Here is a 20,983-nt window from a genome sequence, read left to right on the forward strand (position 1 = left end):
ATTTTTTTATTATAAAAATAAAATAAAAAATTTTAAAGATTTAGACGTTTATTTTTTTTAGGGAAATTATATCTAAAATCCTTAGGTAAAAGTGCTTTTATTAAAAACTCCCTGGGTATTTTTTTTTGGAAATTTAGTCCCTGGGTCACTCGAAACTACTAGAAAACTCTCTACCGTCAATTTTTGTTAACTTCTGTTAGTCTACTCAAAACTCACCGTTTTATCTTATTAAAAAAAAAAAAATTAAAAAAAAATTAAAGGGTGGCCGCAAGCCACCCTAGGGGTGGCTTGCGGCCACCCCCAGGTGGTTTGGGTGGCTTGGGGTGGCTCGCGGCCACCCCTTTCCACCCAAGGGGTGGCTGGGGTGGCTCGCGGCCACCCCATGGGTGGAGGGGTGGCCTGCGGGCCACCCCAAACCCACAAGGGGTGGCCGCGACCCACCCCCTTGGGGGTTTGGGGTGGCCTGCGGGCCACCCCTCCACCCATGGGGTGGCCGCGAGCCACCCCAGCCACCCCTTGGGTGGAAAGGGGTGGCCGCGAGCCACCCCATGGGTGGTTTGGGGTGGCCTGCGGGCCACCCCATGGGGGGGGGGGGGGGGGGAGGATGGGGGTGGGTGGGGTGGCCGGGGGGGGGGGGGGGATGGGTGGGTGGTGCCCTGGCCACCCTTCAATTTTTTATTTTATTTTATTTTTAAAAAAAAAAAATTAAATTAATAAAAAAATAATATTTTAATCAGATAAAATGATGAATTTTGAGTAGACAAACGGAAGTTAACAAAAATTGACGGTAGGGAGTTTTCTAGTAGTTTCGAGTGACCCAGGGACTAAATTTCCAAAAAAAGAGTTTTTAATAAAAGCGCGCTTACCTAAGGATTTTAGATATAATTTCCTTTTTTTTTATAAAAATTGTGTATTTTGAGAATTCTATCTAGATTTAACGGAAAAATCCTACCGGAATTTGGTAATTGAAATGAATTAAAAGTTTGATACCCTTAATTAAAAATTTTAAAACTTTGAGAGTAGTGTCAAAACGAGTGGAAGCTTCACAAAATGTGAAGCTTCTCAAAAAAGTTTAATACATTTTTAACAATATACAAACTCCAAGCATAAAATAAAATAAAAATAAAATAAAAGGAAAAAGGAAGAAATCTAGAGTTCAATTATATTCCAATGCATGTTATAAAAAAGAGGCAAAACATCAATGACACATAAAAAGTTGTATTTATTTTTTTTGGGCTCAAAAGTTGTAGAATGTAATTATTATTATTATTATTATTTATTTTTTATAGCTAAAACTATTGAAAGAAAGATCCCACCAAATATGGTAATTATATGCATAAAGAAATATAGTCAATTCACATATCATAGTTGAAATAACTTTCCATTTAAAGATCCAACGAAAAATTCAAACATCACCGTATTAAATAATCATGATGGTCCAACAATAATAAAGAGATGTCAAGCTTAGGACCACCACTTCGGATAATAAGTAATATACGAAATTGGACCACCATTCTAGATACTACCAATCCACCATCCTAGCTTCGGAGTATTAGCTCTCCAAAAATATCCCGAAAAATGCCTACGGTACTATAGTTTTTATTATATTTTTCTGAAATTTGTGTGAAAATTCACATTTTATATAAATAAGTGTCACGTGGATAGATTGGTGGCAATTCACAACGAATTGGCCGATGTAAAAAAATGTCACCTAAATTGTTAGGTCAATTTATAAAAAAATTATAGTAAAAAATATGCTACTCTTTATGGCTATATGCACTCATTAACTCCTAATAGAGTAATATTATAAGTCACACTTTTTCTTTTAACGAATTATCTCTTAATTGATATAACAATCAAATGAAGAATTATCTCTTTAGTTTAATCATTTTTTTTTTTGTTTTGGAACAAATTATCCCTTCATTGATAATGTTTGAGTTGTGAAGATTTCAAATTGTATATTTGGCATTGTACGAAACATTTTGCTAGAAGTCACTCTTATGTCATTCTTGTCACTCAAAAAATGATGTGGTTTTAAAAATCATTTATTGATCAAAATTTAATACTGATTATTCATAAATTTAATGGTAATTTTAAAAGTTACATCATTTTTAGAGTGACGCGATAGGTCCTCTAGCATTTTTTTGCTCCTGACATTTAAGAAGATTTGTCGATCAAAGTTAAATTTAAAATATAGTAAGTAATGTATACAGTACTTAAAAAAAAGTTCCCGAGAGGTAGTTCAATCGGCTGGGACCACGCTTAATGAAGTGAAAGTCACTAGTTCAAATCCTCTTCTCCCTCTTATGCGGACATGTAAAATAAAAAAAATAAAAAAAAATAGTAGTAAATTATGAAATTGATTGCAAGAAAATAAAAACGTAGCCATCAAATTAAAATCTACAGCAAACTAATGGCTGAAAATGACATTAAGAATAATGACCTTTTTTCTCTAATTTAAAATTTGAATGAGATGGCTTAAAAAATAAAAAATAAAAATTGAATGAGATGGTTCGTAGAAAACCCATTTTAAAGTCGCATACACCAAGCGGGTCCTAATCTCTCACGCTTTCCCTACCGTGCGATCATGAAATGAGGTCTAGATCTTGAGAAATGCAACCAATCCAACGTCCATGAGAGGAAGTCCACGGTTAGTACTACCGCGCCTTCACATATAAAGATCCCGTCACCATGCCGAGACAAAGAATATAAAAGCACTTTTTTGAAAAGCTGAGGAGAGAGAGAGTGGAGAGACAGAGCTCTCTGCAACAAAGAAAATTGCACTAATTAATTAATTGAAAAATCCATAATCCCTAATCCAAGGGCGGGAATAATTCAATAAGGGCAGCTCAGTTTTCAAAAATTAAAAAAAAAAAAATCGATTGTAATAAGTTTTCAAAATAGAAAAGCTGAAAAAGTGGGCATTTTGAGGTCTCACTCAGTCTATCAATTCTTGAACTTCACATCGACAGTCACATGCGGATCCTCTTTTTTACATATTTGGAAAAGGAAGGAAAAAAAAAGGTAAAAGTGAAAAACCAAGGAATAGAGGAAACCCCATTTATAAATCTGCTCTGCTACTCAGTTTGTTTCTATATATTTGAAAACCCACTGACATTCAACAGTTTTTTTTGCAGAGTCATTTTGTTGCTATTAAATGCTGCCATCATGTTTCTGCAATCTTAAATCTCAAGTCTGAACTGAACCTATCCATTGGTTTCTTTCATTAATCATTGATGACTGGTTGCTGTCTAATCTCCCAGTCAAAGGTATTTGATCTGGGTCTTGCTCCTTCTAATTAGCTACTTCTTAAAAATATTTGAATATGATGTGTATATCAAGAAAAATTATTGGTTAATTTGTTGCGTCATCGGTAAAGCTAGTAGGATTTTGGGCTTTTTAGCTTTGATGGGTCACTCATGTTTGGGATCTTTTTGATTGGAAATTTAGAAATTTTGTTGCTCATTTCTGGGTTTTTCGTTTTATTTCCAGCCACTGTTTCATTAGTTTTTAATTATCTTCTTCATGTTTTGGCAAATTTTGTTAGTTTTAACAGTTGGGAAGTTCTCATTTTGTGATTCTAGTACTGGGTTTCTGGCGATTTCCCAGCTTGAGGGCGTTTCAGGAGCCATTGAAGGTGTTAAGCGTGAATAAAAGCTCGAAACGTTTTCATCTTCTAGATGTATGTCTCTGTGTTTTCTACCCTGCTCTCGTAAAGTACCAATTGGGTTTTTTAAACTTAGAGAGAACCCATTTTGGTTGTTGGGATGTCATATATTTTTGTTGTTGGGTTTGGATGGTCCTGGGGTGGATTTGAAGCAAAGCTGAAAGAATGATAAGCCACGTCATCTTTTTTGTGTGAATTGTTTTTAGTTTGTTGGTGGATGTGTATTTCTGCTTTTCAAAGGCTTTATTCTGGTGGGAGTTTTGTTACTAACAATAAAGGGCGGGGATGCTTTTCTATATCCATTTGATGTGTTCTTTGTTTTCTCCTACAATTTTTAGGAGGATCTTACAATAGGATTTTAGTGACCTGTTGAAAAGTGGTGTAAATGTGTGTGCAGATGAACGGTTTGTAATGTGCTTGTTGATGTTACAGTATTGTACCTCGCAATGGAAAAAAAGAAATGGTTGTGGAAGAGGAAGTCTTCTGACAAAAGCACGGGCGAAACTGAGAGTTCAGGTTCGATATCTTCGCATTCAGAGAGATACTCTGATGATCAGGTATGCAGCTGAATCCTCACTACAACAAAATTTGTGTTACATTTGACTTCTAGGAAGCTTCAAAGCCTTTAACTGATAATGACCACAGAAACCTCTGTATCTCTGCACTCCATTTTTTCTTTTTGTTAGAAACTATTCTTTTCTCTAAATCACTTAAACATTTATGCAATGTTTCAAGTTTCGCTGACATTTCGGAAGTGTGACATTCTGCTTCTGATTTTTACCATTATGAAAAATTTGGGCATCAACCTTTTACCATGTGAACCTGCTCTACAGATAAATTTTTAAGAATTTTTTTTTCAAAAGCTCAACATGGTTCTTTGCTGACTTTCTAACCGTCCAATTGAGTGTCGTCTGATCTCAAAAAGGAAATATGAGTATCTTGCAGTTATAAAAAGTGTTGGTACTTGGTTGCTTGTCCAACCTCTTTGAAGTCCCCCTCCCATTTCTTTCAGCATAACTAAATTTCCTCTAACATGCATGAGCAGGCCACTCTTTCTCAGGCTGTCCCCGCTGATTAATTATCTTGAATGAAGAAGTTTATCTTATGTCTAAGACATCAGATTATAGCGAGTTGATTCGCAACTTGTGTTTTCCAATATATATAGCTTTGCAACAAAAGTTGTGAATCCATAACTGTGCAATGTTTAATTGCATTTGGGAGTATCTTGTATAATATCTAGTCTGCTTCCTAGGCAGCATTACCTCTTGTTGATTTTTCATATGTTGACAAACCCTGTCAGAGCAACAAGGAAGGTTGGTTTTACTGAGCTCTAGAGATGATAGTTGCTCTCCAGTCATTGAATATTGGGACCATTATTCATCATGTAAAGCTACTAATATAATTCGTGTTGGGAGTTGCAAAAGGGTAATTCAAAAGCCTAAGTGTTACCCATGGCAGTTCAAACAACTAAGCTTTGATTGGCAGGAGTTTGAGGCGCTATTAGCTGGGCATGTGGTGCAGATTTATTGACATGGTTGTGTTCTGTGATGAAATTATGAAAGTCCATGATGTTAAACAGATCCCAGCAGGATTCCAGTTAAAAAAAAAAAGAAAGAAAGAAAGAAGAGAGGCATATAATAGGAATGCTCAAAGCCAGTAAACATAGCCAAATAAGCAAGAGATGTAGCCAACTAAGCCTAGTACGCTCAGATGTCCAAAATTCGAAAAAGTGAAGTTAATCCTAAATGCATCCTTGGCATTGTCTGCCCTCTATGTAACAACCTTGTTTTAAGGCAGGGTCGTCATTTACATTGCTAATTCTAGATGCCAGGGTTATGGTTTACTTCTCTCTCTCTTTCTTTGTAATTATTGTCTTGTGAACAGATTTGAATCCATGGCCTCATTGCAGCAGAGGCAATAAATAAGTGGATTTGAATTGCACAAATGCATGGCCTCACAGGCCAGTCACTCCAATCTGAGCTGTTATAAAATTTCAAGTTTGCATACTGTTTCCTGATTTCCTGAAATCAGTTAAAAACTTGTGTTCTTCCCTTTCCTCTTAACATAGAATTGAATTGTGGGTGAGTTTGCTTGAAATCAAAACATTGTTTTATCCAATGTCTCATTGTTGACCCAGGAGACATTCAAGTCATCTCCTAATGATAATACTCAATCACCTGAAGTCACATCAAAAGCTGTGGCAAGTGCCGAAGATGTTGATGATGGTTCATCAAAGAAAGATGTTAATGATAGTGTGAAAAGCCTGATGGAGAAGTTGTCCGCAGCTCTTGTGAATGTTAGTGCCAAAGATGACTTGGCGAGGCAGCATGCCAAAGTTGCAGAGGAAGCTGTTGCAGGTAGTACTCAAATACATGATGCATGGAAGTATCTCTGCCTTTTCTTATCCTCACAACAACCAACCACAGTACTGTGTTTGGTTACAGCACTCAGTTGCAATGGATTTGTGCCCCTAATGTTTCAAACCTAGTAGCTTGCATGAATTCAAAGTCTGTGTTATGAGAATTTGTAACCGATCGTGTAACTCGCCTCTCAACCAAGACGAGAACGAAGCTGGATCCAGCCTCTTCTTCTTGCCTATTTTTGCTAATTAGAGAATTAGCGGTAGGATTTGTAAGAGGATCATTAGCCTCTTCAAAAACGCAAGGTTTGAGGAATAAACTTTTGCATGCCTTCATTCACCCAACTGTGGGGTTTAAATAGAGTTACAAAACAAAGACAAATCCCCATAGGACTCTGACTACTAATACTTCCCATACTAGGAGAATAATTCCCTATACTACCCAAACTAGGAGAATCTAGAAAGATCTCCTACTGACTCTAAAAATAGCAATGGAGTATTACTCCTTATTGAAATCATAAATAATTATTCTACTTACCCTACGTGGAGTACAACCTTCCTTATTGAAATATTATAATAAACTAGTACTCTTTTTAGGACCATATTCTTGTAACAGTCTGTATAAAAAATGTTTTTGCAAATCTCTACCAAACATGGTAATGATTGCTGTACACTTTGCATCTTTAATAATATTTCTTTCATTACAATATAATTATAGGTTGGGAGAAGGCTGAAAATGAAGTGGTTGTTCTAAAGCAACAATTTGAGTCTGCAGTTCAGCAAAACTTGGTGCTTGAAGATCGGGTAAGCCATCTTGATGGGGCTATCAAAGAGCTTGTTCGGCAGCTAAGACAATCAAGAGAGGAGCACGAACAAAAGATCGATGAAGCTGTGGTGAAGAAAACCCGTGAGTGGGAAACCACTAGACTCAAACTTGAGAACCAGATTCTTGAGCTCCAGAGCAAAGCAGAAGCTGCTGAATCTGATTCTCCTGCCAATGCTGATCCTGAACTTTGCCATAGAATTGAATATTTAGAGAGAGAGAACTCAGCTCTCAAACTTGAGCTCCAATCTCAATCTGAAGAGTTGGAAATCCGGACAATTGAGAGAGACTTGAGTACCCAAGCAGCTGAGATGGCCAGCAAGCAACATTTGGAGAGCATAAAGAAGGTGGCCAAGCTTGAGGCTGAGTGCCGGAGGCTAAAATCAATGGCTTCCAAATCATCCCCGGTTACTGATCATAAATCTGTTACTGCCTCCTCAATTTGTGTTGAATCTCTCACAGATAGTCAATCAGAGAGCGAGGAGAGGCTTAGCTTGGGAGAGGTTAATACCCGCAAGATGAGTAGCTCAGAGCCAAACAAGTGTGAGTCTAGTTGCTCTGACACATGGGCGTCTGCCCTAATTGCAGAGCTTGATCAATTCAAAAATGAGAAGGCTGTTAAAAGGAATCTCCCAGCCTCTTCTGTGCATATCGATCTTATGGATGATTTTCTTGAAATGGAACGACTTGCTGCACTGCCTGAAACCAAGAATGGAAGCCATTGCCTTGCATCAGAGGTTTCCAATCAAACCAATAATGTAGAAAGTTCCCTGAGAACCGAGCTTGGAACCATGAGTCGTCGGATAGCTGAATTAGAAGAGACATTAGAAAAGATGGAAGCACAGAAAACTGAACTGGAGATTGCTCTAATTACTAGTCAAGACTGTATTGAGACATCTCAACTTCAGATGAAGGAGGCAGAAATGAAGTTGGAGGAGTTGCAAAGAGAGCTAAATATTGCAAAAGAAAAAAAGCAAGTTGTTGATTCTAGACTCTCTAGCATGGAAGCAGAAGCCACGACCATGGCTGCCAAAGTTGAATGTTTAGAAGTGGAGGTTCAAAAAGAGAAGGCTTTGTCAGCAGAAATTGCAGGTAAGTGTCGGAAATTAGAAGAAGAGCTATCAAGAAAGAGGCAGGAAATTGAACTTCAGAAAACTGCAAGCTCAAATGGTGAATTTAAGATAAAGGAGGTCAGTCATCGCTAACTCTTGCTATCTACTATACATTGCATGTTTTTACTTCTATCATTTGTTTGCTGGAGGCATTAGAGACAAATGTTATGTTTCCTTCATATAACAATTACAAGATTTTGTGAATCTCAGGAGGATCTAGCTGTGGCTGCTGGAAAACTTGCAGAGTGCCAGAAAACGATAGCGTCTCTTGGGAATCAACTGAAATCTCTAGCGACACTGGAAGACTTCTTGATTGACACTCCCAACCTACCAGAGATATCTGCAGCCACACCACTGATTCCCAAAGCGGATGGAGAACCGTGGAAGTTGCATTCTAATGAAACATATTCACCTAAAAGAGTAGTTGCCGACTCTTCAAAAATTGCTGATGAAAGTTCTGGTCCTTTAACAAAGAAAACTGAAGAGAACTCACCCCCATCTTCCTCTTCATCTGCTGCATTGTCAAATCATGTCAGCTCTGAGAAGAATCGAAACGGGTTTGCGAAATTTTTCTCTCGCACCAAGAGTGGGGTACGACTAGAAATTTAGTGAGGATATACAAAACAAGGTGTAATTGGTTTCTCAGTTGTAGAGAGTTGAGAGCTTAGGATTCTTTTCCATTTGAAAGCTGCTGATTACATTGCTGATTAATCAGCGGCAAAAGAATTAGTTTGATTTTGTTTCACATGAGCAGGGTTCTATGAAATCTGAAATTTCAAACAATTCCTCTGGTTATGTTCACTTATATTGTGCTTTTGTTTTGGTTATGTGTCTATATTTAATCTCAGCGAAGTATTCTTGCCTGGCCCTGGCGTATCCACTTCAGCTTTATCAGGTTATAAGTTGTAGGAAGATACAAAAAGAAGTTGGAAAACAAAAAGAAAAAAAAAAAAAAAATTGGTGTTAATATTTTTTTTCTCTCATATTTTTCTCATTTTTTATGTTAAAAATCAATTATTAGATTTTTGGCTTTATATCGAATGCACACAAAGTCAATGTAGAGCCCACAAAAAAAAAATGTTATGACTTATGAGTCAATATTTTTGTTTTTTTGACATGTACACACAAAGGAAAAGGAAGGGGGATTTGAACTAGTGATTTTCGCTTCATGATGCGTGGTTCATAGTCGATTGAGCTAGCCCTTGGGGACCAATATTTTTTTTCTATATTTGACACATCTCATCTTATAAATTAACCACTAGATTTGTAGACTTATATGTAGATCCAAATAAGTCAAAGATGGATCTCATAAGTCTAATTATTGATTTGTTAAATTTGTAGGAAAATATGAGCCAAATATGATAAATTTATTGACCCTTAACATTTCTCTCCGACAAATTTAATGGTTAATCTATTAAGTTTATAGGAAAATATGGAGAAAAACAATTTGCTAGCATAACATTGACGGAGGAGGAAAAAATATATTTGGGGTGAGAGAGGCTCGAACTCTCGACCTCAGGATAACTCAGAAGCTATGAGACCTACGCGCTAGCCAACTGCGCCACCACCCCGTTTTGGTATTTGACCACACAAAAAATATTTAAATGTAAAAGGACTCTACATTTATTTAAATTTTTTTCAAAATAAGCTCATGTCTAAATAGAAAATACATTTTCAAATGTGGAGCTCATCAAAATATACTTCTAAAAAATATATTCACCTTTAAGTGACATTAAAACACGTTGTCAAACCCAACTAATTCGAAGAAGCAGGTACTTTTACATTGTTGGTTTGTTCAATTGGGCAGCATATATAGGTTGATCCAAATTCCCTGTTTTGTCCATAAAAGAGGAGGCATAATAACTTAAGAGCTTCTCTCATAAACCCTTGCTACAAAAGATCCTTGTCCAACACAATTACCTACATTGTATTGATTGGACTCTTTGCTACCCTCTGTGGATTTGGGTACAAGGCAATTTTTTGTTTTTTTTTTCCTCTTCACCTTTTATTGTCGTACATTTCACAATGATCCATTCTCCTCATAATTTGTAAGCCCCAAAAGAAATCTACATTATGTTTCAAGAGGATCACTATTTTAGTTTGACTCTAAAATGTCGAGAAACATGAAGGTTTCATGGTGTAGTGGTTAGCACTCTGGACTTTGAATCCAGCGACCTGGGTTCGACTCCCGGTGAGACCTCTTTTTGTCTCGTTTTCTTCTTTTTCTCCTTTACCTAGATTTCCATTCAATTGTTTGAACAAATGTAGAGGCCAACCGGGGTTGCCAACTGTTTTGTTTGGTTTGTTTTTTGTTCCTATCCCTTTAAACAGACGAAGATGCAGATTTGTCACCAATGGCCAGAAGTAAGCCACGTGTAACGCCAGGAATTTCGCATATTCAAAGGACTTGAAGGTGTAAAGCGGCTAAAGACCATTTAATTATTTTTATTTAGTATGAGCATAAAATAAGAACTTTTAAATCCGATTATTTCAAGCCATACAAGGCCTTCTTCGACCTACATACACATCCTTAATACTCATAATTTTCCTTTCATGTAGATCCCCATGTAGAAAAACTTTTAGAGACATCATGAGATGATATACTGTATTGGACTCATTAGCTTTTTAAGAATCTTTGAGATTTTGATCGTAGATCTTCAAAACATATAATAATTGACCATATTATCTGCGTTATTAGTAGATGCCGAAAGGAAAAATAAATCTTTTTCATCTCTCTAAGATAAATATACATGGCTAATTTCTTTCTCAATGAATTTCATTCTTTGCTGACAACTTCCTATGCAAAATGAAGATAACAAATGGTTGAACATAAGATACAGTATATATTATATAACCCTTTTTACCCTTCTTTCTGTCATTCATGATGGCGACGACCATTTGCCTGGGAATTCTTCTCTTTCCTGAAAGCATTGAAAAGATCAATGCCAAGGAAAATATTAAGCAAGTTCATTCCGGCCATCCCGAATAAGGCAAGCGGCAGCTCGACGCCTCGTCCGAACTTATGAGCATCTCTGATGAGCTTGGCGGTGATGAGAATGTGGGATACAACCCTTGCTAAAAAGAAAGTGAGCCAATTAAGCACCCATTCTAACTTTACAATTTTGCTCTTGGCATCACGAATACCAGTCATTCGTCTTACTTTCCTCACGTGCAGAAATATCGAATGCAGCTGCAATATCATCAGAACAGATTTCACCTTCAGTTATATCAATGGTACACATAGGCTAGGGCTAATATTGAATTGCCCAACACCTTGTTGATAAATGGATATTGAAGCCTTTGCCATGAAAAAAATTAAATAAAGAAATTGGGATACCACTTTTCATGACTTGTGTGTGTATGCAAAGCACACAGACTTTACCTAATGGCTTGGTTATCTGAAAATTTTGCATGTTTTAAAGATCACTAACTATACAGAACACAAACACTAGATTTACACCACAATAAAAAATTTGAAGTATTAGGGTTCTTCAAGTTGTTTGAGCAAACACTTCATCCTATGAGATCTGATTCTCACCTTGGGTACAATGTAAACATCTAGACGTTATAATCCACTATCTATGCCTAAGCCAATTCAACATTTACATTACCATAATACTAGTTCAAACGAGAAACTGGAAATACTTAAACAAAAGGAATATAGATGGGGAAAAGGGAAAAACAATTGCATAGAGACAGGAAAGAACTTTTGGGAAGAAAAAGAAACATACCTCACAAATGAGAGTGAGAATAAGGTAGTTGATGGTGACATTTCGATATAAAGCAAGAGTGAAGCATATTAGGAGTATTAGATGATGGACTAAGATGGCAGGGATCCGACCACTGTATAACTGGTAATGCAGCATATCCAACTGATCATATGCAAAGTAACCACATGAGAAACACAAAGCAGGATATGCCCATGGCCAAGTACCCCCAAACAGCTGTGAGTGCTCAAACATTCCATTTGATCCATTTTTTAACCACTCATTAACCAAAATGAATACCACTGCAGAGGAGATAAACAAAAAATTGAAATTACTAAGAATACAAAGACATGAAAACTCAAATTCAGAACGAGCGAAAATGTCTAAGACAACACAATTTGCAGTAGAGTATATGAGTATCTGAAATTATAAGAGCGAAAAATCAAAATGTACATTTCAGAAACACTTAGGAGAACCCGCAAACCAAGACAAAGGAAACTTAGAAACTAAACAAAATTCTTTACACCTCTTAGCCAGCATCTCCTGAAGAAAGCCTTTGAGATACTTACTTGACCAAAACATCAGGGGGATGGAATTTTATTTATAGGATAGCCTAATTTTTTAAGTCTAACAACCAATAGCAGCCAAAGTATAAATCATAAACAAGCTTTGACAAGTGTACATATACTAAAACTCTTTGTCAGCTAATTCTAATATTTATATGCCTGCATGACTGAATAAAGGTATGAAACCTATATTCGTGTATATCTTCAGCAAACATGCACATATGGACCTGAAAGCTACAACTAAGGGATAACCAACAACAGCTACCCAGAAGATAACCAAGCTAAACTCGACAGTCAACACCTGTTTCAAAATGTAACAATTCTCCCCACCTCTAGTTTGAAAACTTGAATATGGTAGTGTGAGGGGTAAAGAGAAACTCCCTCCAGCCCAAATTGTTTGTCTAGGTTAGAAAATCCATCTTTTCGAGGGGACATTCATCACTTAATTTACTTACTGATCTCTGAATCAGTTTTTTATTTTTATCTCAAGACCAGTAAGTTTATTTAGAAGGCAAGACCACCTCCCTGCCCCAGAAGAGTCCTAAAAATCAGTTTTTGATCAAGATATCTATTACAGAAAAGTGTTCAAACAAATTCCCATTTATGGATTTCCTCGATACACCAACTTCACCGCTTTACATGTTTAAAGCACCCCATCATCTGAACCTTGATGAACCTCAATTTTTTTTTTTTTGGACAAGTAACCTTGATGAAGCTCAATTGTCAACATTCCATAGCTCCACAGAACCATGTTCTGGCTGCCTCACAATGATGACCAAGCTAAGACTTACCAAGTAGTAACTCTGTATAAAGAAAAAAATAAAAGCCAAAAATTCTTCAAGGGACAACTGACAACACCTCCTCCTAACTAGGAAATCACATTAATCATCGGCTGACATATAAAAAGATTATGAGTAAAAGGAAGTTAAGATTTAAAATCTCAGCATAAGATTGGCCTGCCTCCAAGACCTGGATAAAACCAATGCGGCCAAATAAATGAAAGAAGCAAAGACACTCTCAACCAACATGTGAAAGAAACCAAGGTGCACACCCTCCCTTAATATTCCTACAAAGCCAACAACTCCACCTTAGTATAATCACCTAGTCCTTCTAGCTTGGAGGAGCATGTGTTGAGATCCTCACTCTTAGAACGCATAACAAGAGCTTTTAGTTGTCATCTCTTGATGGTGCATATACTTTCCTCACCCTAATTTATAGAAAATATTCTGTTACTTGGACACCTGATGCCCAAGATAAAAGGATCGAGGGGAAGAGTCGACGAGGAATCCATATATAAAAAATAAGAAATAATGAATGTTGAAAAGGTTGCTATAACAACATTGAACATGATGCTGCATTAATTGGGTATTGCCAATATGGGATTTGTATCAGAAGAATTTTCCAAACCATGCGTTCAACAAGCATGCCAACATAGGAAGGGGCATAGACTCGTAATTCCAAACAATTTTCAAAGGATACTAACTGGATTCCTACCGGACATGCATAATTCTAGAAAAGAGAATTACCACCACAACAATACAAACAATACAAACCACTCTTTAGCACACATAAATATCAGGAGCAGAAATAACAATAACTCATCACTAGCATTGACAATACCAAGAAGGGAAAAACCCCAATTCAAGATATGGAACAAAACCCAGAATAAGAAACGAAGAGAAGGTGAATGATTGGAAATAAACGAACCAGAGACGGAGGTGATGGAGGAGTGGAGGAGAGAAACGGAGGTGTTAACGAAGAGAGGGTCCCGAGAGAGCCAAAAGCGGATGACCCGGTTGGCCGCTTGGTAAAAGCAACAGCCAGCGATGACACACAGCAGCTCCTTGCGCTTGTTGAAAACTATTTCGAACCAAACCGACACGAACCAAAGCACCAGGGTAGCCAAGAAGAAAATCCCCGCTTTGTTCTCATTTTGCGCTGTTCTAGCCATCACTCGCTCTTATCTCTCCCTTTCTCTGGCCACGCTGTACACAAAGGCAGCCAGCCACTGATTTTCTTGGGGATTCAAATATTCAGTTCGTCGCCGACCGAAAAGGATTGCTTTTGCTTCCAATACCCGCAAACTTGTAGTGGGTCACTGGGTTGTCCACGAGACCCGTCCCGAACCGAATACCAGATGCCGATTGCCGACCCAACTCTTGTAGACTTCTCGGGCAAGCAGCAGGGAGACACAATTTTTGGCTTTGTAGGAATATTAAGGGAAGATTTTGAGTTGCTTTGGTTATCCAATAAAATTTTATGTTTCATATATTAATATTAATGAAGATATTAAAAAAAAAAAAAAAAAGTGAATCAAACCGTTAATCTTATGAGTTTATTAAATTGGTCTTTATCGTCATGGAAATTTTTTTTTTATTAATTTATATTTGGTGATATTTATAAGGAAAAAATATAAATTAGTCATTGTGGTTTACTTGATTTACAATTAGCTCCATCTGATATCAAAATGAGGTCTCTGAAGTATGCCAAAAAAATAATTTAGTTTTTATAGTCAAATTTCGTCCACTAATTTAATATATTCCGTTAGTGTGACACTAATTTAAATAGGATAAATATCATAATTTTATTGGTTCTAACGTTTTACGCTATCAAAATTTATTAAGTTAGTGAACATAATTTGACTGTAGGGATTAAATTATTTTTTTGGCATACCTCGAGAACCTTTGAGTTCATTTTGATACTACAATTAGTTAATTGCAAATCATGTAAACTACATGAACTAATTTTACTTTCTTTCTTTTTTCTATTTATAATAATGTTTATAAGAAAATCTAAATGATTTATTCAACAGAATGCAATAAATATGCATGCATTCAATCATAGGCCCATGTATATGTGTAACAAACCTTAATATTTTCAAAGTGATTTCATGTGAGGGAAAGAGATTTTCTTTGCTTTTCCTTCAAAGGATGGATGAAATACCTCTTTTCCCCATAAACTTTTTTATAGATGAAATTCCCATAAATTCCACTACCAGTGAGTTAAGCCTTAAATTTTCTTCTAAGATATATAAAGAAAAATACCACTACACTATAAAATCTTTAAACCAAAAAAACTCTTTGTCATCAAGGGGTGTAAGGGATTGGGATCTTCTATGATTAGTTTATCTGAATTTTTGAAATCTAGGCAACCTAAGAGAAGAGGGGTTGCATAATCTATAACTTAAGTTGTTTAGGGTTTGGTAGATCGAGCACCATCTAAAATTTTAGGCATTAAATACAAGAAATCTCCATCCAATTGCGGATAGTGACTGGGAGTTAATGATGAAAAAGCATTGAAAGCTTTAATGCAGTACCAAACCATCATTCACAAAAGTAGGAAGGAAGGAGGTAGAAATCATAAGGTTTTTAAAAAAATTTGGTTCTCAAGTGCGATGTCACAATCTGATGTGATATATTGTTTTAATAAATAACGATATAAGATGACGAGGTGGTGTCTTCGAAAGATCCTCCATGCCCAAAAATATCGGAACTCAAGCCCAATGATAAAATGGCATTATAATTTATTGAGAGAAAAATTACAGTTTACTCTCTTAAAGTTGACAGCGTTTTTTAATTCAAACACTAAAGTTTTAATTTTTGTAATTCACCCTCCCAAAGTTTCAAATTTTTACAATTTGACCAATTGCATCCAAAACTTTTTATATTGCCCATAATTTTTATTTATTTTTTTATAAAAAAAATTTAAAAATATTCGAGGTGGCTCTTTGGCCATCTAGCCATTTTTTGCAGCTCTAAATTTATTTATTTATTCATAAAAAAATAAAAATTAGGGGCAATATGAAAGTTTTGGGATAATATTGGTTGAATTGAAAAAAAATTGAAACTTTGTGAAGGTGGATTGCAAAAATTAAAACTTTAGTGTTTAAATTGGAAAATAATGTCAACTTTAGGAGGGTAAACTGTAATTTTCTTTTCATTGAGATTTTGTCATATCATCATTTATTATCTAATTATTATTTAATATGATAATTAATGAAGTGATAAATGACGATACTATAGCACTGTTGAATCCAATTTGAGGTGATTTTATGGTTTTGGCAAAAAAATAAGAACAAAGCATAAAAGATGGTTTAATAATTTTCCTGAATTGAACGAATTAATAACGTTGTACCCATACAATTCTTTCATTTTCCATGCAAGGTTCTGAGGTGCCAAGCAATCAACAAGAAGTTGCAATATCCAACATGATGGACGGATAAGATTTAGTTATGGTCCACATCAGCTTTTAGAAAGGCCTATTAGGCTATTACCGATCTCATACGATCACAGCCCTGACATTTTCAAAATCCCAAGCAGCTAGAGTCAAGACAAACAACCCAAAACACAACAGATAGAGTGATTTATCTTCGGTCTTTGCCGTCCGAGCTGGAAAGATGTCAGGCCCCACTGTGCGACGATACTCTCCCAGACCCAAAAAAAGCATGTGGAGGCAGGGGAGGCCACGTGTTCGACCAAGGAGTCCACGCTTGTCCACGTGTCAACCCTTGGACGGACAACCTAGATCGCGGGAAATACCAACCTCTTATCTACAAAATCCCCAAAATAAATCTCTCTCACTAATATTGCGCATGTTTCCTTCCTTCTCTTTCTCAGTCCCTCTCTCTCCCTCCCTCTCTCTCTCTCTCTCTCTCACCCCAAGAGTCTGTCAGTTTCAGACGCCAAGACATGAACACCGTAGCTACTGCTTCAGCACTCTCTTTGCCAATCTCTCTTGGTAGATCATCTAAGTTCAACACTAAAAAGGTACTAAATTTCTTTCTTTTTTTTCTTCTGGGTGTATGGTAAAAGAACTGGAACAACATGTTAGTTGATCTCTAGCTTATAAGAATGGTCTTAATGGGCAAGGACTATGATCTTTCATTTGTTTTATCTGAAAAAAATAAAATAAAATGGGCACCCGAAAAAATGTATGGGAAAGTTGTTTCATACCAGAATACACGATTCTCTGTAGACTGTAAGTTTCTGTTTTAAGTTTTTATGTGCACTGGGCACCTGCTAAATTTTATCGGGAAAGTGTACCTATTTATTAGCTGATTCTTAGATTGGATTATGTTTAACTCAGATCGTTGTGGGTTTGGTTGAATTTCAGGGCGTCAGAGGAGGATTTGGGGTTTTTGCTGTATTTGGAGAGGAAGGAGGGATAGAAAAGAAGAGTTCCTGGGGACCTCTGTTTGATGTGGAGGATCCGAGGTCTAGAGTCCCGCAATGCAAAGGGAAGTTCTTGGATGTGAACCAAGCCCTGGAAGTGGCCAGATTTGATATTCAGTACTGTGACTGGAGGGCTCGACAAGATGTGCTCACAATCATGCTCCTTCATGAAAAGGTACTTTTGATACCTCTTCATTTTCATGATTTCACTAGCTTAGAGTCCATGCAAATCATGCCTTAATGGGATTGCTGAATTTGATCCTTTGGAGTTTGGTTCTGTTAAGGGGTTTCTTTCTTTTGTGAGGCAATTCTCATTTTTAGAAAATGGCCTGCAGGTTGTAGAAGTTCTAAATCCTCTAGCCCGTGATTACAAGTCCATTGGCACAATGAAGAAGGAGCTCGCGGGGTTGCAAGAAGACTTATCACAAGCTCACAGACAGGTGTTGAAATTATTAGTTAATGAGATAATGAATTCTGACTTGATAATTGTAATTGTTTTTATTAAATCATGTCTGTCAGGGTACATACCATCAATGACGTACAAATCATTAGATTGCAATTCATTTCACATTTCCATTGAAACATACCCTTCATTTTAGACCATCCAACTGATTATTAGATCTTGAGGAATCTTATGTTTATGTTCCATACAAATCTTATCTTGTTTGCATTTGATATCTAACCCTTGAATAACAACAGGTTCACATGTCTGAAGCAAGGGTCGCCACTGCTTTAGATAAACTAGCTTACATGGAAGCATTGGTGAATGATAGGCTGTTACAAGACAGAAGTGCAACAGCATCAAACCAAACATCCCCATCTCCCAGTACTTCCACACATACTCATGATGTCGTCCAGAGGAGGTTGCCCCGTAAGAGCTTGGATGTGTCGGGTCCTGTTCAACCGTACCATCCACTCTTAAAGAATTTCTGGTATCCAGTTGCTTTCTCCAATGATCTGAAGGATGATACAATGGTAAGCTATAGCTTGAAAAGTTTGTGATTCATTCTTTTATGTATTGATTACTTATTTTGTGAGCATTGCATTTTTGTCATGCTTTAATGGTGTAAATCATCTCTGTTTTCCACAAGTAACTACTCTGTGAAAGTCATCTTATGAAATCCTCATCACTTTTCTGTTTCAGATACCAATTGATTGTTTTGAGGAACCGTGGGTTGTCTTTCGTGGAAAAGATGGGAAACCTGGATGTGTCCAGAACACCTGTGCACATAGAGCATGCCCTCTTCACCTTGGTTCAATAAATGAGGGTCGCATCCAATGCCCCTACCATGGTAAGTAAGAATCAGTGAAATAACTAAAGTTTATGTGGTCCGATAATATATGGGTCATACATGAAAATTTAATTGTAAGCTACTACAACAATGAAAACCTATGTGATAATGCGTTATGGGTGAATGTCAGGATGGGAGTACTCAACAGATGGAAAATGTGAGAAAATGCCATCTACGCGATTACTTAATGTGAAGATAAAGTCATTGCCATGCTTTGAGCAAGAGGGGATGATCTGGATTTGGCCTGGCAATGACCCTCCAGCAGCCACCATTCCTTCTTTACAACCACCTCCAGGATTCCAAATCCATGCTGAGGTATGGCTACAGACATTCATATCCTTCTGGCTTCTAATTATTGTGAATGCATGAAGCATGTGAATTCTGCTTTAGATGATTCTATGAGAGAACATGGGTCATCTCAATCTCTTTTATGTCCTTGCATATGACAGATTGTAATGGAGCTTCCAGTGGAACATGGGCTACTTTTAGATAATCTTTTGGATCTTGCGCATGCCCCTTTTACTCACACTTCCACCTTCGCTAAGGGATGGAGCGTTCCAAGGTTAGTTCCTCTTATTACTAGTATTTAACATAATCATTTTTCCCAAGAGAATGGTTCCTGTAATCATTCTCAAGATTACCCATTTTTACTCAAAAAGCAGTTAAAGAAAAAATACATAATATATGAAGTTTTCGAGGGATACCATAGAAAAATGAGGCTATCTCATTCTCATTTTTGTTTTACATAGCAATTATATCATTATTTTTTTCTTTTCTTTTCTCCTTAGCATTCAGGATTTATATTTGTAACCTAATGACATGATATACTACAATATTGATAACATAGACAAAGCATAAACAGAGAAAAATAGGATCGTTTTGGGGTGCAGGGCATGAAGTCAGCTAAACTGATCGGCCCCAGTTTAGGCATCAAGTCTATATCTCACCAACAATTGAAATGCTTCTTTGTTTCCCATAACTCATTCCTTTCATGCAAAATTCCAGTCAAAACTCTCTTACCAATTCGAATAATCTGTTCTTTCAGCTTGGTGAAATTTTTGACTCCTGAATCTGGCCTCCAAGGATATTGGGACCCTTATCCGATAGATATGGAATTTCGGCCGCCTTGTATGGTGCTATCAACCATAGGGATCTCAAAGCCCGGAAAACTGGGAGGACAGAGTACCCAGCAGTGTCCAACACACCTTCACCAACTTCACGTGTGCTTACCTTCATCGAGGCAGAAAACGAGGTTATTATACAGAATGTCATTGGATTTTGCTCCCCTGCTTAAGCACATTCCTTTCATGCAATATCTGTGGAGGCATTTTGCAGAACAGGTAAAGAGAATTCACTTATTCGTTTCTCAACTTTGTTAGTTTAGCCTGTTGCAGAAGGATCTAACTAGTTTCTTGTGGAAGAAGAAAAAAATGTCAATTTCTTGCCCAGCTATACTCGTTACTGACTTTATTATCCAAACATTCTTGATGTTGAATTGACACAGGTCTTGAACGAGGATCTCCGGCTTGTACTCGGCCAGCAAGAGCGCATGATCAACGGTGCAAACGTCTGGAATTGGCCGGTATCCTATGACAAGCTCGGTGTAAGGTATAGGCTATGGAGAGATGCTGTGGAGAAAGGAGCTAAACTACCATTCAACAAATCAATGTAGAATCACATTTGATGATGGATTTAACTTCTGTAGATGAGCCCTCCGAACAACTTGCACATTTAATGGATATCAGGGCGGAGAATCGCAAACAAGCACCCGATGTTGTGCAGTTTCCCATACCCTTGCTCTCTCAAATAAAAACCCCCTTGGCGGAAATTGTTAGTGATTCGAGGCAGAGAACAAACGGTCCTTACACAAACCCTTGTAAACTAAAAGAAACTGTTACACTAATTTTTATTGTTTCTGTGTACAGTCAAATCAATTTTTTCCTCGAATAATTCACCACTTGACGGAGTGATGAAGACTGTTTTCTGGTCTTAGAGGCTGGTGTTAGTCTCTTACCTTTCTAATAAAAAATTTTGGTTCTTTTACACTGCATCGCTTTGAACAAATGGAAAACCAAGATCTCTGATCTCCCATAGCTCGCAATATAAACTTTCAATAGAGTTCTGTCGAAAAAGAGACAAGTGATGCATCAAGTGGCGATAAATCAAACCCAACTTCCATGCCGCCTATGAGCAAAAACAAGGAGTTGGGGGCTGATTATCCAGCAGATTGTTACATGGATGCCATTATCAAATAGTGTAACTTGATAATTACCAAATCACGCTCAA

The 20,983-nt window shown here is 37.0% G+C and overlaps 3 protein-coding genes and 1 non-coding gene across 11 annotated transcripts; 3 read left to right on the forward strand and 1 right to left on the reverse strand.

Moving 5' to 3' along the window:
* The first annotated feature begins 2,939 nt into the window (after positions 1 to 2,939).
* Positions 2,940 to 8,766, forward strand: LOC132190906 (filament-like protein (DUF869)). 8 transcript variants are annotated; one of them, XM_059605937.2, is made up of 6 exons: positions 2,940 to 3,024; positions 3,138 to 3,269; positions 4,100 to 4,224; positions 5,805 to 6,024; positions 6,745 to 8,039; positions 8,172 to 8,766. In XM_059605937.2, the coding sequence occupies exons 3-6, from the start codon at positions 4,114 to 4,116 to the stop codon at positions 8,568 to 8,570; spliced, it is 2,025 nt and encodes a 674-aa protein (XP_059461920.1). In that variant the 5' UTR covers positions 2,940 to 3,024; positions 3,138 to 3,269; positions 4,100 to 4,113; the 3' UTR covers positions 8,571 to 8,766. The 8 variants fall into 8 exon arrangements, with proteins under 8 accessions (XP_059461920.1, XP_088369844.1, XP_059461933.1 ...); XM_088513718.1 differs by lacking the exon at positions 2,940 to 3,024 and adding an exon at positions 3,548 to 3,682 and having other exon boundaries at positions 3,070 to 3,269; positions 4,065 to 4,224; XM_059605950.2 differs by lacking the exon at positions 2,940 to 3,024 and adding an exon at positions 3,585 to 3,682 and having other exon boundaries at positions 3,070 to 3,269; positions 4,065 to 4,224.
* Positions 8,767 to 10,089: 1,323 nt separating this feature from the next.
* Positions 10,090 to 10,161, forward strand: TRNAQ-UUG (transfer RNA glutamine (anticodon UUG)). The gene has a single exon. It is a non-coding gene; the product is annotated as a tRNA-Gln (tRNA).
* A 450-nt stretch (positions 10,162 to 10,611) lies between these two features.
* Positions 10,612 to 14,459, reverse strand: LOC132166899 (TRAM, LAG1 and CLN8 (TLC) lipid-sensing domain containing protein). Its single transcript, XM_059577755.2, has 3 exons — positions 13,942 to 14,459; positions 11,693 to 11,970; positions 10,612 to 11,151 (listed from the first exon to the last, which is right to left on the reverse strand). Exons 1-3 carry the CDS (start codon positions 14,183 to 14,185, stop codon positions 10,837 to 10,839), a joined length of 837 nt encoding a protein of 278 aa, XP_059433738.1. The 5' UTR covers positions 14,186 to 14,459; the 3' UTR covers positions 10,612 to 10,836.
* Positions 14,460 to 16,843: 2,384 nt separating this feature from the next.
* Positions 16,844 to 20,742, forward strand: CH1 (Pheophorbide a oxygenase family protein with Rieske 2Fe-2S domain-containing protein). The gene is made up of 9 exons (XM_059578662.2): positions 16,844 to 17,000; positions 17,347 to 17,580; positions 17,741 to 17,845; positions 18,105 to 18,380; positions 18,550 to 18,697; positions 18,828 to 19,012; positions 19,147 to 19,259; positions 19,743 to 20,037; positions 20,202 to 20,742. Exons 1-9 carry the CDS (start codon positions 16,923 to 16,925, stop codon positions 20,367 to 20,369), a joined length of 1,602 nt encoding a protein of 533 aa, XP_059434645.2. The 5' UTR covers positions 16,844 to 16,922; the 3' UTR covers positions 20,370 to 20,742.
* The last annotated feature ends 241 nt before the right edge of the window (positions 20,743 to 20,983 follow it).

This window comes from Corylus avellana, chromosome 2 (assembly GCF_965113065.1).
Source record: "Corylus avellana chromosome 2, dhCorAvel1.hap1.2, whole genome shotgun sequence".
NCBI lineage: Eukaryota > Viridiplantae > Streptophyta > Magnoliopsida > Fagales > Betulaceae > Corylus > Corylus avellana.

What these genes read in the sequence shown, in the direction of transcription:
- LOC132190906 (XM_059605937.2), top strand. Translation starts at nt 4,114, where the DNA reads ATGGAAAAAAAGAAATGGTTGTGGAAGAGGAAGTCTTCTGACAAAAGC. An exon ending in TGCAGAGGAAGCTGTTGCAG is followed by an intron (nt 6,025 to 6,744) that starts GTAGTACTCAAA and finishes ATATAATTATAG; the next exon opens with GTTGGGAGAAGGCTGAAAAT. An exon ending in GTGAATTTAAGATAAAGGAG is followed by an intron (nt 8,040 to 8,171) that starts GTCAGTCATCGC and finishes TGTGAATCTCAG; the next exon opens with GAGGATCTAGCTGTGGCTGC.
- LOC132166899 (XM_059577755.2), bottom strand. Translation starts at nt 14,185, where the DNA reads ATGGCTAGAACAGCGCAAAATGAGAACAAAGCGGGGATTTTCTTCTTG. An exon ending in CTCCATCACCTCCGTCTCTG is followed by an intron (nt 11,971 to 13,941) that starts GTTCGTTTATTT and finishes TCTCCTCTGCAG; the next exon opens with TGGTATTCATTTTGGTTAAT. An exon ending in TTCTCACTCTCATTTGTGAG is followed by an intron (nt 11,152 to 11,692) that starts GTATGTTTCTTT and finishes ATGATATTGCAG; the next exon opens with CTGCATTCGATATTTCTGCA.
- CH1 (XM_059578662.2), top strand. Translation starts at nt 16,923, where the DNA reads ATGAACACCGTAGCTACTGCTTCAGCACTCTCTTTGCCAATCTCTCTT. An exon ending in CTAAGTTCAACACTAAAAAG is followed by an intron (nt 17,001 to 17,346) that starts GTACTAAATTTC and finishes GTTGAATTTCAG; the next exon opens with GGCGTCAGAGGAGGATTTGG. An exon ending in TCATGCTCCTTCATGAAAAG is followed by an intron (nt 17,581 to 17,740) that starts GTACTTTTGATA and finishes AATGGCCTGCAG; the next exon opens with GTTGTAGAAGTTCTAAATCC.